Source organism: Oreochromis aureus, linkage group 4, assembly GCF_013358895.1.
Source record: "Oreochromis aureus strain Israel breed Guangdong linkage group 4, ZZ_aureus, whole genome shotgun sequence".
Lineage (NCBI taxonomy): Eukaryota > Metazoa > Chordata > Actinopteri > Cichliformes > Cichlidae > Oreochromis > Oreochromis aureus.
In genome coordinates this window covers 18901864-18915923 of record NC_052945.1, presented here as the reverse complement: position 1 = coordinate 18915923, position 14060 = coordinate 18901864, and the positions used below count along the sequence as shown (strand labels likewise).

Sequence of the window (14060 nt, the reverse complement as noted above, 5' to 3'; positions counted from 1 at the left end):
AAAAATTAAGACACTGATTATGTGCAAGTATTTCAATCCACTCTAGGAGGTCAAGAGTTGTGACACATACATATAAAAGTACTTACAAAGACCTGATAGACTTGATAAGGCTTTAGGTAATACTGACTAATATTTAACCAAATTTGGCTCGGTCGCTCTCCCAACAGTCAGACATTTCATCCTAAACCTGCTTTTCAAAATGACAAATAATGAGTGTATATAGAAACTTGGCTGTAAACCCAACTAAAATGCTGAAACAGGAGGAGGTGGTTTCATGCAGACAGATATATTACAAAGCTTCCTGTTAGTACTAGCCTTGCTGCCTGCTTTGGTTTCATTTACACGGAAACAGCAACCTAAAGGGAGTTACCTCTGCTCCTACACAAACAAAGAGCTCAGACACATGACAGCAACAGACGAACGCAGGTAAGCCCTCTTACATTTTGGTGAGACTTTAAATGAATGTGACTGATTTAACTCTAGATTTTATTTGTGAAGGCTTCTCTGCTTCTCACTTTATTTTAGTATCAATTATGTGTAGTAAGTTACAAAAATTGAACATTGACAGTCTTTTGTAGCGTTATGTACTTCTAATATATCCTTTATCATAAAAGAAAACCACACAATTAATATTTACCTCACTTTCTACGGCTTTATTGACCCACAAAATCATTTTCTCTATTTGAAGCAGGATGTTATGCAATTCACTGTTTCTAATGGTCTTTATTACACTGATCGTCTACAGAGCACTTTGTAACAGGTTGTTTTGTGGATCATTTATTCATTTGACAGGCAGTTATCATAAACATTGCATGAGGAACAGTGTCATTAGAACTGTAGCAAACAGCCAAGTATGTTAAGTATTAAAAATAATAAAGACATTGGTGTTAATGTTTTCAAATTCATGTTTGTAAAAAGAATATTCAGGTCTACTCATGCAGTTGTATTCAGTAATTTCAGTAGTTCGTGAGCACACATATAAACCTTGGTTCAAAACTTTCTGGCTTAATTGTAAAAAAGCAAAAAACAGAAACAGAATTTGTACTCAATGACGAGCCAGGAGAGCGCACTCCTGTTTAATCAAATGATCTGGCTCATGAAAAACACACACTGAGACACGATCCTCATGTTAACCTAAGTCAACACTGCATTATGGGATTAGCCAAAGGAAAGATAACTGGCAAAACCTGTTTCACTGTTTATATGAACATGTCTAATGTTTAAAGACCACCAGAAAAAAGATCATCAAAATACGAACAAATGTAAGGTGAGGATGTAGAGTCTAGATGAATAATGAAACCACCAACTCTTAAATCTCTCTACAGCATGTTGAAGACGGGAAGAATCACGAGCTGCTGTGTGGCTCTCCTCCTGACCCTCACCTCTGTGTTAGCTGGAAAACGGGCACTGAATTCAATCAGTGATCTAAAGTCAATCGACTTTGGACAAACGGTGCCCAAACACAGCCTCCTGTTGCTCCACTGGTTTGCTAATGAAATTGACATCGACAACAACAACATCATCCTGCTGACCTTTGACCCAAATAGTGGAGAATTTGGCTCACATCATTACGGAAACTACGAGAGGGTGTTAGATCCACTGCCGAGGGGATACCGATACTACACGGTTGGCAACATCAATCAACAAACATCGCTGCCACTGCCATATTATGTCATCCACCCACGGGCGGAGTACCCAGCGAGAAACAGGGACAGGATCATATTCAGGGTCAGGGAGCAGAACGCAGGACGCCAAACTTCACAAAGGATCGATCAAGTGTATATGACACAGCATTATGAGCCATCTGAAAATCAGGGCACGAGGTATAATCCAGAGCATACATATCAAGTCACAACCAATCTGCTGACGGAGATCAGAGAGTTTTCTGTGGAAGAAAATGACATGAGCTCACTGACGTATCTCAGAGACCGCTTTGGAAGCAGTGCTGATGATTCCCAACTATGGCAGATAAGAAACACGTGGGGTGACCTTGCTTGTCTTGGGCTGTTTTTGTTTATTGTGATCCAGGAGAAATATTCCACTCACAAACGCAACAACAGACGTCAGCCAGCACCAAGAAGGAACACACAAACTGATTTTGTGATCAATATCCCAGAAAGCAGGCATAATAATCCCGTTGGAATATTTGCACAAATTCAAGTGGATCATAGCGATGAGATAACACTGAAGGTGACAACTGGCAAAAAGGGAAATGCCAGAATTATTTGGAGCGATGTTCCTAGATATCTTCTTAAAGAAGGTGTGATGGTGGCACTTTACAAGAATGATCAGGAAGAGGACGCTCTCACTTATAAATCTATTGGGAACAGAGAGTCGGGCAGTTATGATACATCGGTACCCCTGAATGAAGGCCTTCAGGTACGACTGCATGAAGCCAGGACTCTATGTTGCTTCTGGAGATCTTTAGGAGACGAGATAGACAGAGGCAGTGAGTTTAAAAACCCCAAAGCTGTGAATATACCGGGTTATGATGCTAACCTGCAACTCTTTGCAAAAGATGGCAAGGCTTGTGCTCGCTTAATAGTGAATGAGTCTTTCCACAACTGGAAGTCCGAATTTAAAAACGCGTGGGTAGGCTTCTATAGCTCTGAAAATACAGCCACAAAAAACTACGAATGGTGGCAATGGCAGTGGGCAACAAAATTCAAAGAAAACACTGATTTTCAGGACATGTTTTATGATGTGTATGAGTACGAGTCAGGCATGACAATCGCCCCAGGAGTGCAAGCACGCTTCATTATGCATGATGAAATAGAGAAAGCAAGAACCTCACCCTGGGGGGAATAAAGATATTGAAACAAAATTTAAGATAGAAATATTAAATTAACCTGTACATATGCCCTTTCAAATAATGGCTGAATGACTTTTATTAAATAAAAAAAAAAGCAAAATAGGATACGAGAACAGTTCTGTCCATACTGTATATTTAAAAGTTGATTTTTTGTTAAGACAATCATATAGTAGTAGATGTAAAGGTATTTCAGGTCCTTTATCTCTATGTTGTCTTCTGCTGAAAACAGACATGAGCCTGTAAATGAGCCTGCATTGCAGAGATACTGGTACTAATGTGCTGTACTTCATGTGGTCAGACGTTTTTGTACAGCAGTGATGAACTGGGTTTGAGTCAATCAGAAACAATGTATTCAGCAGCCCATAATCACAGAGCACTGTTAAATGTCCATTTATGGAAAAAAGAAGAAATCCATGAGATCGGTGTTAAGATTTCTATGGGGAATTTTTTACATGTATATAAAGAGATTAATGTGACTGATTTTTATTTTTTTTAACCTTATGGAAAACAGGTACAATGGCTTCTGTGTGTCTCCAAAAAGTTTGCAGGCGTGTGCGACATTTTGCCTCTACATTTTGAATTTATTCTGTGTTTGTATTATTTTTTCTTCCCTTTTCGAAAATGTTTTTTTTGTAAAGACTGATTTCAACTCTGTATGACATGCTTATGTTGATGACCCCTTTACAGCAATGTGGCATTAAGATTTGACTCTTAAGGGTTCAGGCTAAAATCCTGCAGACCTCGCCTTTACGGATACATGCCGCAGAAAAGGACTGGACTGGATATCACCTGTTGGGATTAAAGGTCCTCATGTGTAAATGCATTTTTTAATAACTGTACAAAGTCTTCTGTAACGGCCTTATCATTCATGATAAAGTGCTGCTCTGCAAAGGCTTTTCAATGCTCCAGCATATCTAGTCAAACGAGACGCACGCTGTCTCAGCTGTTTGCACAAGATTGCAACAATATGAATTGCCTGGATGAATAAATGTCATGTGTGTTAAGCTGTAAGTGGTATATGGGTCTAAAGTGTAATGACGAACATCCTGTGAAAAAGACTGAAAAATTGTGTTTGTTAAACATTTCATCAGTGACATTAAGGTTTTTTTTCTAAAAGTTAGATGTGCATAATTACAGAGACAGGTGTTTCTCCTTTTTCAAATCACAAGACGTTTTTTTGGGGTCAGGGATAAATCATTTCCATCCCTTGTGACATGCACAAGTCGTCGTTTCTAGCCAAGTCCCAGGCAGAACTATCAAAAGGCCTTTATGCTCGTGTGAAAGAGATAAATACTGTTTTAATGCGGTGAAAAGAGGATAGCACTCAGAGGGCCAGCACAAGACCCAAAAGATCATAAGATAATGACTCATCATTAAAAGTGATGCAGGCTCAGCTTTGCGAAAATAGTAGTACAAAGAACTCTCTAGTGAAGAGACCAGAGCCAAGTTTTAATGACAAGCAGACACTTATTTGTTCCATCTCTAAAAGTCTGAAAGCTGACACATTTGATCATCTACTTCCACCATTTTGTAAGAAGAAAGCAGAAGAGCATCAACTGGCTGAAAATATCTCACTTCTGCTATGACTTGGGGTGATTCAGATTAAGAAGAATCAGTAATCGATTAATGACATTTGCAGAAATTTTTAACATAATCCATGCACATTTGTTAATTTAGTTTTGCTAACAACATTAACTGGTTTAATTTTTGTAAATGAAATTATGAAAATTCAAATGTTTATATAAAACATGTACAACACACACACACGCACACACACAAGCAACAAAACAACAGAAAAACCACCCAATATCCAAAAATAAAGCTGCTGTGGATTCACTTTCATACTTCAGCTTTGTACATCCTTTCAATCACATTACATAAAACTAATCACACAATAAAGAAAAAGCTGCATAATGTGTCATTACTGTCCTAAATTCACGTCCTAGTGCATGAAGTTCACAGTCAATTACTATGTTAAATATTCTTCAAACGACCTTAAAAATCAGCAAATAGAGCTCACTGTATAAAAGGTTTTTTGTTCCCTTCCTGTTTTCCTTTGCTAACCAACACGTAATGGACTTTTTCAGTTTCAAGCAAGTAGCAGAAGAAATTATATTAAATACTTCACAATCCAAGAGACCTCATTAATAATGAGGGAGCAGGTGCACGGCATGGGAATGGATTTCAGCATGATACTGCAAGTTCCATGTTTGGCTCCACACCTACATAAACACACCTCTTCAGGAAAGATAGCATGGGAAAGATTGCATTAGAGAGGTGTAATCAACAAAACACCTTTGATATTCACTATTTACAAAACGTAAATCATTAGCTGTGTGGCTCAGGCAGTAAGTATTATGGAACGTGTCGTAGCTATGGCTCCCAATGGCTCAACAGCTCATTAAACAACAGTTAAAACACCTTTTTAAACGGAGCATTTCATGAAAATAGAAATTGTCTTGAGGCCAGTTAAGAACTGGTGTCATCCCTTAAGCAAAACATAAGACAGAGACATAACAGGACAATCAGTTTTGTTTAAGTGAAAAAAAAAAAAAAAAAAAAAAAGATGGTGTAAAATTTAAAATACACAAAGTGTAATATGCACTGATTAACAGTGTTACTTAACCACTTATAAATTTTAAATAACGCTTTTTATCATTTTTTAAAGCAAAAAGACAGGAAATACCAGTGGCGATATTATTTTGTTGTTTGTATGCATCACAGTGTATAGCTAAACTTATGTATGACAATCACAGAGCAGCAGGTTAAAAGGGATTTCAAGCCTTCGTCTTCCATTGTTGTTTTCTCTGAGAAACAGACCAATAAATCATCATCCTATATAAGGTCTACGCAGCTGTGTGCTGTATGTCAACAGCAAGAAATTGCAGTAAAGTAACGAGAAACTGGCATTGGGCCATATAGAAATTGAATTTGCATGCAATAGTTAATCATAGAGCTCCAACAGGTTTTATATTGTTAAATGTCAATTTATGTCACAAAAACTAACAGATCAGTGTGAAGATACTTCTGTGGTTTGTTTATGGCTGCAGGCATCATCATCATCAGCAGATAAATGTGATATTTAAACTCAGAATCAGTATCCCTCTCAAAAACACATTACTGGGGGGGTGCATTGTTTTGCATCCACATTATGAATTCTATTGCATTTATGTGCATTTCTTTTTTCTTACACAGTCCTTCCACATGAAACACATACTCACTGTATTTTCTTTTGCGCTATATAAGCAGCAGATACAAATTTATAGGGAAGACTCTGTATTGCCTTGCCTTGAACTGTGATCATTGCTTTGTCCATGTAAAGATGCCTGCATTGACATAAAAAAAAAAAAAAATCTTCTGAACTACCCCTTTACATTGAGCTGTTTGTGAATCGGGGAGCAGAGCATACATGCTGAACACACTTTCACTACATACAGAGTTTCTTTAGATCACTTTCCATTTAATATTTTAAGTCCTGCAAATGCATTAGCAAACCCACTTCCTGTCACAGGTTTTCCATAGCAGCTGGTTCTCTGAATAGGTGCCTGCTGTTGTTGTGGCAATCCTCGCTATCATCCAGCTGCAGTCAAAGATGGTATGGGTGGAGTTAATATGCACGGTGAGAGCAGCTGACTAATTTCCCAGATATTTTTCATAAAGCCCTTTGCAAATAAAACTTTTGCAAGAGAAACTTGCTGCATGCAAACAGACATCCCAACCCACAAACTGAATCTAAACCTGGAAACAGTGCAATGTTTTTAAATATCAAGTTCATGCAAATCAAAGCCGATTTGACTGACTCTGCAATATGCATCACAGCATCCATGACAAAACAAATCAAGGTCAAGGCCAGGAACAGGAAACTGAGCTGTGTACACAATGAGTGTGCATGTGTGTGTCTCTCTGTGGGTAAACATGAGATCACATCCTGCTTGAGACTGAATACAGCTGCTCACCGTTACAGGCGACAAATCAACCGACGCAAAGCATGTCATTACCACCTCCTGTGCTCTCGAACAGCCACCACAAAACTTCTTATCACCTATCAGCATGTTCATCAGTCACTCTCCCCTGGGCGTGAGGCATTCTTAACCCTCGCCATCTACACAAGGATGAATGTATGCACTCATGGCATGTACGTACATGAGCTGAGACCCAAAGGCGAGTACATCCCACTTCATATAAATCAGAAAAGGTTTTAATAATCTAATGGGTCTCAGAAAAAACACTGACACCCAACCGGATGCAGACCTGACATAAGCAGCAACAGAAGTAAACAACAAACTGAAAACGTTCCCCGTTTCATCTTCCAAAATAAGTCAAAATATTTACCAACAAAAACAAATGCTTGGCCTGCATCAAAGCTGTGTGGAGTTGTTGAGAAAATGGTATTTAAAATCTGGTTTGGGGCACGATGTTGAACCAGTGTGGTCTAACTGTTTAGATTTATTTCCAAATGACGGGATGTTAAAGTGAGCTTTTCTCATATTGTTTTCTCCCTGCAGACAAACTACAGGAAGCACAGTCTCTATCCACACTTCACATCTCCATGCATTTGGCTCGCTCTTTCCTTCTTGTCCACAAACTCTAGACTCTCTCTCTCTGCCTCCTATCTGCTCATTGCTGGAAGCTTCCCAAGCTTCTTGCAGGGCCTCCCTCCACATGCATGGCTGAGCAGGAAGTGTGTAATCTGAGCCAAATGTGGCAGAAGCTGAGATCTAATCCTCTCCTGTTTCCTTGCTTATTTTACATAATTAGAATGCACATGTGCTCAATGATACAACAATGTTGGTATCTAAGAAACCAAAGTTTTAAAAGTCTTTTATATCTTTAGGTAGAAGAACAACCAAAATAAATCTCTAGCTGCCTGCAAGGGAAAAACAGTGGACGGAGTCAAAAACAGGCGAGACACCATGTAAAAAAGTGGAAATTGGAGGCTTTCTATTTTTATGTAAAATGTTTTATGACCTCCAGATTTGGAATGTACCACCTCCCAGCCGCCTACGCCTGCATACTAAATAAGCAGCGAGAGCAGCCTACGAGCACAGCTGTCTCCAGATAGCAAAGGCGCGCACACACATACCAGTATAGCGATGCGCTGTTTTAGTTGGACAAGACAGGAAAGCAAACAACCAAAATAAGCGATAAACTGAAAAACAAAAATTGTCCTGCACAAATAAACATGCGTTCTTCCATTTAAACCCAGAGCCAAGAAGAAAACTAAAAAGCATGCAACACAGATCAGAAACTGAAAACAGACACTTCCAAAGACAGACATTTATTATTAAAGCACGGGGTTAAACAAACCTATCAGGAGGAAAAACAAAAAACAAAAAAGCAGTTCATCTTGAGAGTGGCACTACAGAAAAGGTCATGGAAATCCACATTCAGTTTTTGGGAAATTGTTACTGTAGAGCTAAATTTTCCCTGATAATGTGATGAAAGAAAAAGAACATAAGAAAAAGTTCAAAGGCAGTAATGTGTCATCTTTGGGTATGAACCAGCATGCTGGACGAGCAGCCTAACCAACCTCTGTCATCACTTTCCCCTGATCGATTGCTCAAAAATGGTAAAGCAAATTAAAAAGTCCTCCATCAAATCATGTTATGATCAACATCAAACACTTGAACTGGTCAGGTTGAGTGGTTAGTCCAAAAAGTGACTGTTTCGCCCTCAGTAAAACCAATACTTAAAGGCACAAGTTACTAGAAAAACATCTGACGCTCAAGTCTGGGCTTGGCATCACCCCTGTACCACATCTGAGAGGTTAGTCAGCTGTGGGTGAAAAGTAAAGCCTCTGAGTGGTCTAGACAGGGATAAATTCACTTGCGCAAGTATCCTACTGAGTTTATGTCACAAAAATCCAGAGAATACACAGACAAAAAAAGAGAAGAAATCACAAACCGCACGCTAAGGTCAAAAAACAGTGGCTGCCAGACTTCCTCCTGCGTCACATGCATCTTATAAAAATAAGCGTCCAAATTAACTACAACTGCCTGTTTGTCTGAACTTACAAAGGCTTCAACCAAACTGTAAATGCTGTAAGTTTTTAACTTAAAATCAGGGAGAGCCAACCTATTCAACCGCTTGCCTGAGTCTTTTCTTGTAACCGCTGTCCTGGGAGAAGCTCTGGGATTCTCATCATCACCCTAGCTGACCTACATTCAGATAGTCTATAATGACAAGCTCACAAGGACTGTGAGCTGTATGCCTCCTCCTAACATGACTATGAGTGTGTTGCAAGATAAAATTAAGAAGAAACAGTCAAGCGGAAGAAACAAATGAAAATCAGATATGGTGTTGCTTTCAAACAAAGAAAGAAATCAGAAACAAACTGTTTGATCTCACTGAGGGGTTTACTTCTATAAATCATAAATAGGGGTTAGTTTGGAAAAACAGCCTAACTGAGCAGGTACTCACCGTCTGCTGGTCGGCTTGCGGACGCCTCTGTGACAGGCGACTGCACCCTCTCCACCCGGTGCTCTGCAGGTGAAGGCAGGGGGGCGACGGGTGCAGGTGGTTGGTGGCCGTTGTTCTCCACGGGAACCTCTGGCCTCTTGAAGGCCACATCAACTGGGCTAAGGTTGGGCGACGGGGGTTCCGCCCTTCTCTGGGGAGGCTCGGGGATCCTAGACACCGGGGTTGAGGCCATCTGGGAGTCGATCCTCCGGGGAGGGGCGGGTGGCTCGTGGGTCCTCGTCATGTTCAGCTCCCCCCGCCGGCTACTGGTGCTTGAGAAGGAATTGGAGGAGCTCTCCAGGGAGGTGCTCCTGTTGCTCAGGCTGACCTCTGGCCGTTTGAGCCCAAAGCGGGTGATGCCGGCACTGGGCGAGCTATCTATCTGCTTGGAGGAGACCTCGATGGACATCTCGGCACGGCGGGAAGAGGCTGTATCAGCATTACGACTCCCTGACAACTCAATGCGCCTCATGCCGGTCTTCGGGGAGCGTAGACTGGAGGACTCAGAGGGTGAAGATCTGGTGGAGGAGTAGTCAGAGTTGCGGGAGCTCAAGTCGTAGCTCCGCTGGCTGGACGTGGAGGAGGTGGATGAGCGGAGGGGGTTGGTGGTCCGGCGAGTCAGGGGCGATGGGTGTGTGGATGTATCTGCTTCCTCCACCTCAAACGAGCGTTTCAGCGCTGAAAGACAGACAACAAACACAGTTACATAAGAAACAGCAGCCTGAGCTGACAGATATGGACTTAAATCACTGTTGCACCATTACAGTGATATCATATGGAAAAAAGGAAGGTAAAAGCACAAATAAAGCAGAAAACATGAGAGCCAGAGGACACAGTAATGCTCATCACTTCCTCTCCAATCCTGTAGCAGGACTCTAAAGAGCCAACATCCATTTCTGGCCATTTCTGGTCTAGTTTTAGACCATAAATTTTATTTCAAATACTCATTACATTTTTCTTTTAGGCTGAGAGGTTCTGGGGAAACTGCTGAAAAAGCAGAGGAACTAGAGGCCTGGAAGTCCTCGGGTTTACCACTTTAACAAAGTTTTAAAAAATAATAGCAAAAACACATGCTGAACAATAACCTATAGAGAAAATAATCAATTAAATCCGAAACATACAAGTTATTAAACGAAATGCAGCGCACAATGTTAAGGATATCAGCTAATGCGTTGGTTAGCTAACAAACAGCTAAAATAAAATAAAATGAAATAAAATAAAATAAAATAAAATAAAATAAAGAAAACCCAGAAGAAACTCCTCTTACTCGACTTGACACGCTTCATATAGCGCGATAACATGGCGTTTAATTCACTCGATAAAGATATTCCTTTTTTCCCCACCAAGCACGGTTTAATATGATTGCCGGGCTTTCCACTCACATCCAACCACTGAAAGAAAAGAGTTCAGTTTAACCGGCTACCTACACATCTCTCCAGCTCCACGAACCTCGCGCACCTGTAGCCAGAACAGCGTATCAGGATGACGTCGTCAGAGCCCAGATTGATCACGTGACCCTTAATACTAAAGCGTTGACGTATTTTCTACCCGAATCAAGATTTTGTAATTTATTTATTTATTTATTTTTATTTTTGCCATAGTGAAAATTTCCTTTTGCTATTATCTCAAAATTCCGATTGGAATTTGTAAACTTTTTTTATTTTACATAAAAAAAACTTCCCAATTTACGATCATTTTCTTAGAAGTTTGAATTAGTAAGTCGAAATACTGAGATAATAACCTGAAATTTTGACTTACTTATATTTTCCCCCAGTAGTCAAAATAAGCTTCCATATATTTTATTAAAGGATCTATTTAAAACAAAACTCTCACTAATAAACTAAAAATGAAATATAGAAATATTTTCTTATATCTATTTTATGTTATATTACCATTTATTCTACACCAAACTAAGCCTCGGAACCTTTGGACTACTTTTAATGTAACTATCTGGCAAGTAATATGTTTTGAAGTTTTGTTAGTTCAAGAAAAGATGCCAAAGAAACTTGGATCCTGCTTTGGTGAGTGGAATTTCAGCATTTTAATGGTATAAACACATTATAGCAACGAAAGGGTCAGAAAGAAAAAGTCAATAAGACATATTAGAAAATGACAGTACATAAAAATAAGTAAATAAAAAATGGTGTACAAATAAAATATGTGACTATACAGGCAGTTTGGTAGCTATGGAATAACTTAGCACATAAGCCTCTCTTCTAAATATAGTCAATTCTGGCTCCTGAAAACAAAGATGAGGAAGGCCACAGAGCAAAAGTTGAGGCTGAAAAATCCAAATCAGCCAGTGTATATTGACAAACCAGTAAGCCCCTTCCATATCTTTTGAATGAGTCAGTATTTCACCAGCAGCTGTGTTGTTACTGGTTGATAAATTGCATTTTTTCCTCACTGCAGTGAGCTGCATGTCAGATGTCGATGGTGACACCTGGCTCACCTCAGCTCGGCCCAGAGACAAGAGCAGCCACTAAAATCTGGACCAACACAGCCCCTGTCCCAGATAAACACCCGAGCCCGATCAGGCATCTGGCGTGTTTCAAAGCTGACGAGCCAAGTACCAGCATGGGAGAAGCCTCTCTTTCCCCCAACTCAGTGTTTCCACATCCTCGATATGTTTCTGTGGATTTCTGTGTCTGATATCACAGCGTGTACCGAGAAGAAACTAACAAATAACACTGCCCACCACGAGGTGCTGGGTTAGCTGGTCGTCTGCAACAGTAATGACCTTTTGAGTTGCTAAAGCATGAAATATACATCGCTGCGATCATTTCATCTGTGTCTGACAAAGACAACAAGCTCTTTGTGTAGAAATAATCAGAAAACTGGCCTTGAAATGTTCTTAGAAGAAAGGGTAGCAATGCCTGATGTTCTTCTTTAAGTACAAGCACACAGATGGCACACTAGTCACACTGAAGTTATACTAAAATTAATCGAATGGGGTGGGAATTTCTTGTCAGAAACGGAGAGGAGGGGAACCATTAACAAAGCGGCTCGCTCTGTTTATAGAGGCCGAGGAGTAAAAGTAAGCAGAAAATAGACGCCAAAGATGACTTAAAACTGCATCTGGCTGCTGGTTTGATAAACAGTAATGACCCGTTTGCCTGAAACGGCGCTGAAAGTGCGCTCTGTGGTGACACAAGGCCAACGCAGTGACGTCCTCACAGACACTGTGGAGACAGGAGCCTTGTCAGCCGTGTTACTCTGTGTTATCTCTCACTGGATGTGCGTGGATGTGCATGCGTGTGTGAGTGTGTGTGTGTTTAAACACAGCTGTAGAGTAAAGCAAACACAACTGGGTTTTTTTGTTGTCTTGACGGTCAGTGGGGATTGATCCCTTTTTTTTTTAGTGTGAAAAAGGTGGCTCCTTATATGCCTGCATGTTTACACATGAACGGTGTTGAGCGCGTGTGAAGGTTTTAGCGGTGCTCCTATGCGTGATGGCTTCAAGCTGCTGCTGCTGCTGCTCTGAGGCGATAGCATTGATCACATACCTTCCAACGAAGCACAGATAGTACTGATAAGCCCCAACGGGGAACAAAATGCAACCCCAGTCCCGTCTTCTCGATCTCCTTCTTTTTACCTCTCATTTGAGCTGAATTTGAAGCAGGTTTCTGAGTCCTATTAATCTTGGAAACCCTTCTCACAACCTTAACTGCCAAATAAGGAAGACACTGAGCCAAGCATGATGTTTTCCACCCGACACTCGGTCAGGCATGGGCTGGATCCATGTAGTGCACTGAAACATAGTTAAACTGCCAGAAAAATCACATGACGCTGCTCCTCTAGCATAGCATGTACCGACTGAGGACCACATTCGCTACGCATCTCTGAGCGTGACAGCGGATGAGCTGGACAGGTCAGCGAGAGGTAGTTTGGTCATCTGGAGGCTGACAGTGAGCAAGCTGACAAAACCTAATTAGAGCACCGGCATACCTCCAAACGGACAGTCACATGACAAAGCACCAGCATGCTTGAGGATAAGTTATAATCCTTGCATCTGTACATGTACTGTCTACTTTATCATACAGTTACTGCAGAAAAGTTGGTGGTTCAGTCTGCTAGCAATTCCCAGCAGCTTCCCGCAGTCCCTGTCCTTGTTTAGTGCCGAATTAAGATCCTGCTAATGCAAAAACAATATTTACTTTATTTCAACTGAAGGCTTTTATTGTGAAGTCACAGGAAACACAGCTGAGGTTATCAAAAAGAATCCAGTTATGTATATTAATTCTCCCTGACATTGTTCTGATTGGATCAGCTTCTTGGGATTTGAGCTGAACACGCTCATGTGCCATTCAAGTAGAAAAGCACATAAAAAAGTGATGAGTATGGCCTGCAGTCGTCTTCCACCACAAGATAAGGTCACCTTCCTTATCTTATCTCCTTTGCGATCATCTTCCCGAAGGTGGAAATCTATCACCTCTTCCAAGAAGCAGTTGCAGGTATTTATTCTTCTTAAGCAGTGTTATCAAAGACCAAATTTTCAGCTTGCAGAGGTTGCCATATGCAGAAAGAACATAGCCAAAGAAAGATAAATCAGGTTAAACTGTTTACCTGGTACAACTTTCATGTGATCAGTTACACTTATTCCCCTGAAATTTTATCTGGCTTGGACCTTTCTAGTCTTACTGAGGTGTTTAAACCAACTACAATAGCAATACTTGGCTCCATGCAAATGTAGCATGCGAGATATTTAACTCGCTTTAAACATATTGAACTAGTCAGGCAGATCCCATTGTGTTAATGGAGCTGCTGTCAAACCGGAGTGCTGTTACGC

General features: G+C 40.5%; 2 protein-coding genes across 7 annotated transcripts in view; one reads left to right on the top strand and one right to left on the bottom strand.

Annotated features, from left to right (window-relative positions):
* Positions 1–14060, bottom strand: part of LOC116336510 (septin-9-like) — a 97644-nt gene that overhangs the window by 39556 nt on the left and 44028 nt on the right. For 4 of the 6 annotated variants that reach the window (XM_039610679.1, XM_039610680.1, XM_039610683.1 and 1 more), the window contains one exon: positions 9233–9949. In XM_039610679.1, the coding sequence (XP_039466613.1) occupies positions 9233–9949 (717 nt within the window). Of the gene's footprint in view, positions 1–9232; positions 9950–10538; positions 10815–14060 lie in introns of those variants that run through there. The other 2 variants (XM_039610684.1, XM_039610682.1) reach the window with 2 other exon arrangements.
* On the top strand, positions 334–4910 carry LOC116312636. Its single transcript, XM_031730086.2, has 2 exons — positions 334–426; positions 1326–4910. The coding sequence occupies exons 1-2, from the start codon at positions 404–406 to the stop codon at positions 2806–2808; spliced, it is 1506 nt and encodes a 501-aa protein (XP_031585946.2). The 5' UTR covers positions 334–403; the 3' UTR covers positions 2809–4910.

Bases quoted from the DNA above. Each gene is read 5' to 3' on its own strand.
- LOC116312636 (XM_031730086.2), top strand. From the start codon at position 404: ATGACAGCAACAGACGAACGCAG. The intron at 427-1,325 runs GTAAGCCCTCTT...ATCTCTCTACAG, and splicing joins ACAGCAACAGACGAACGCAG to CATGTTGAAGACGGGAAGAA.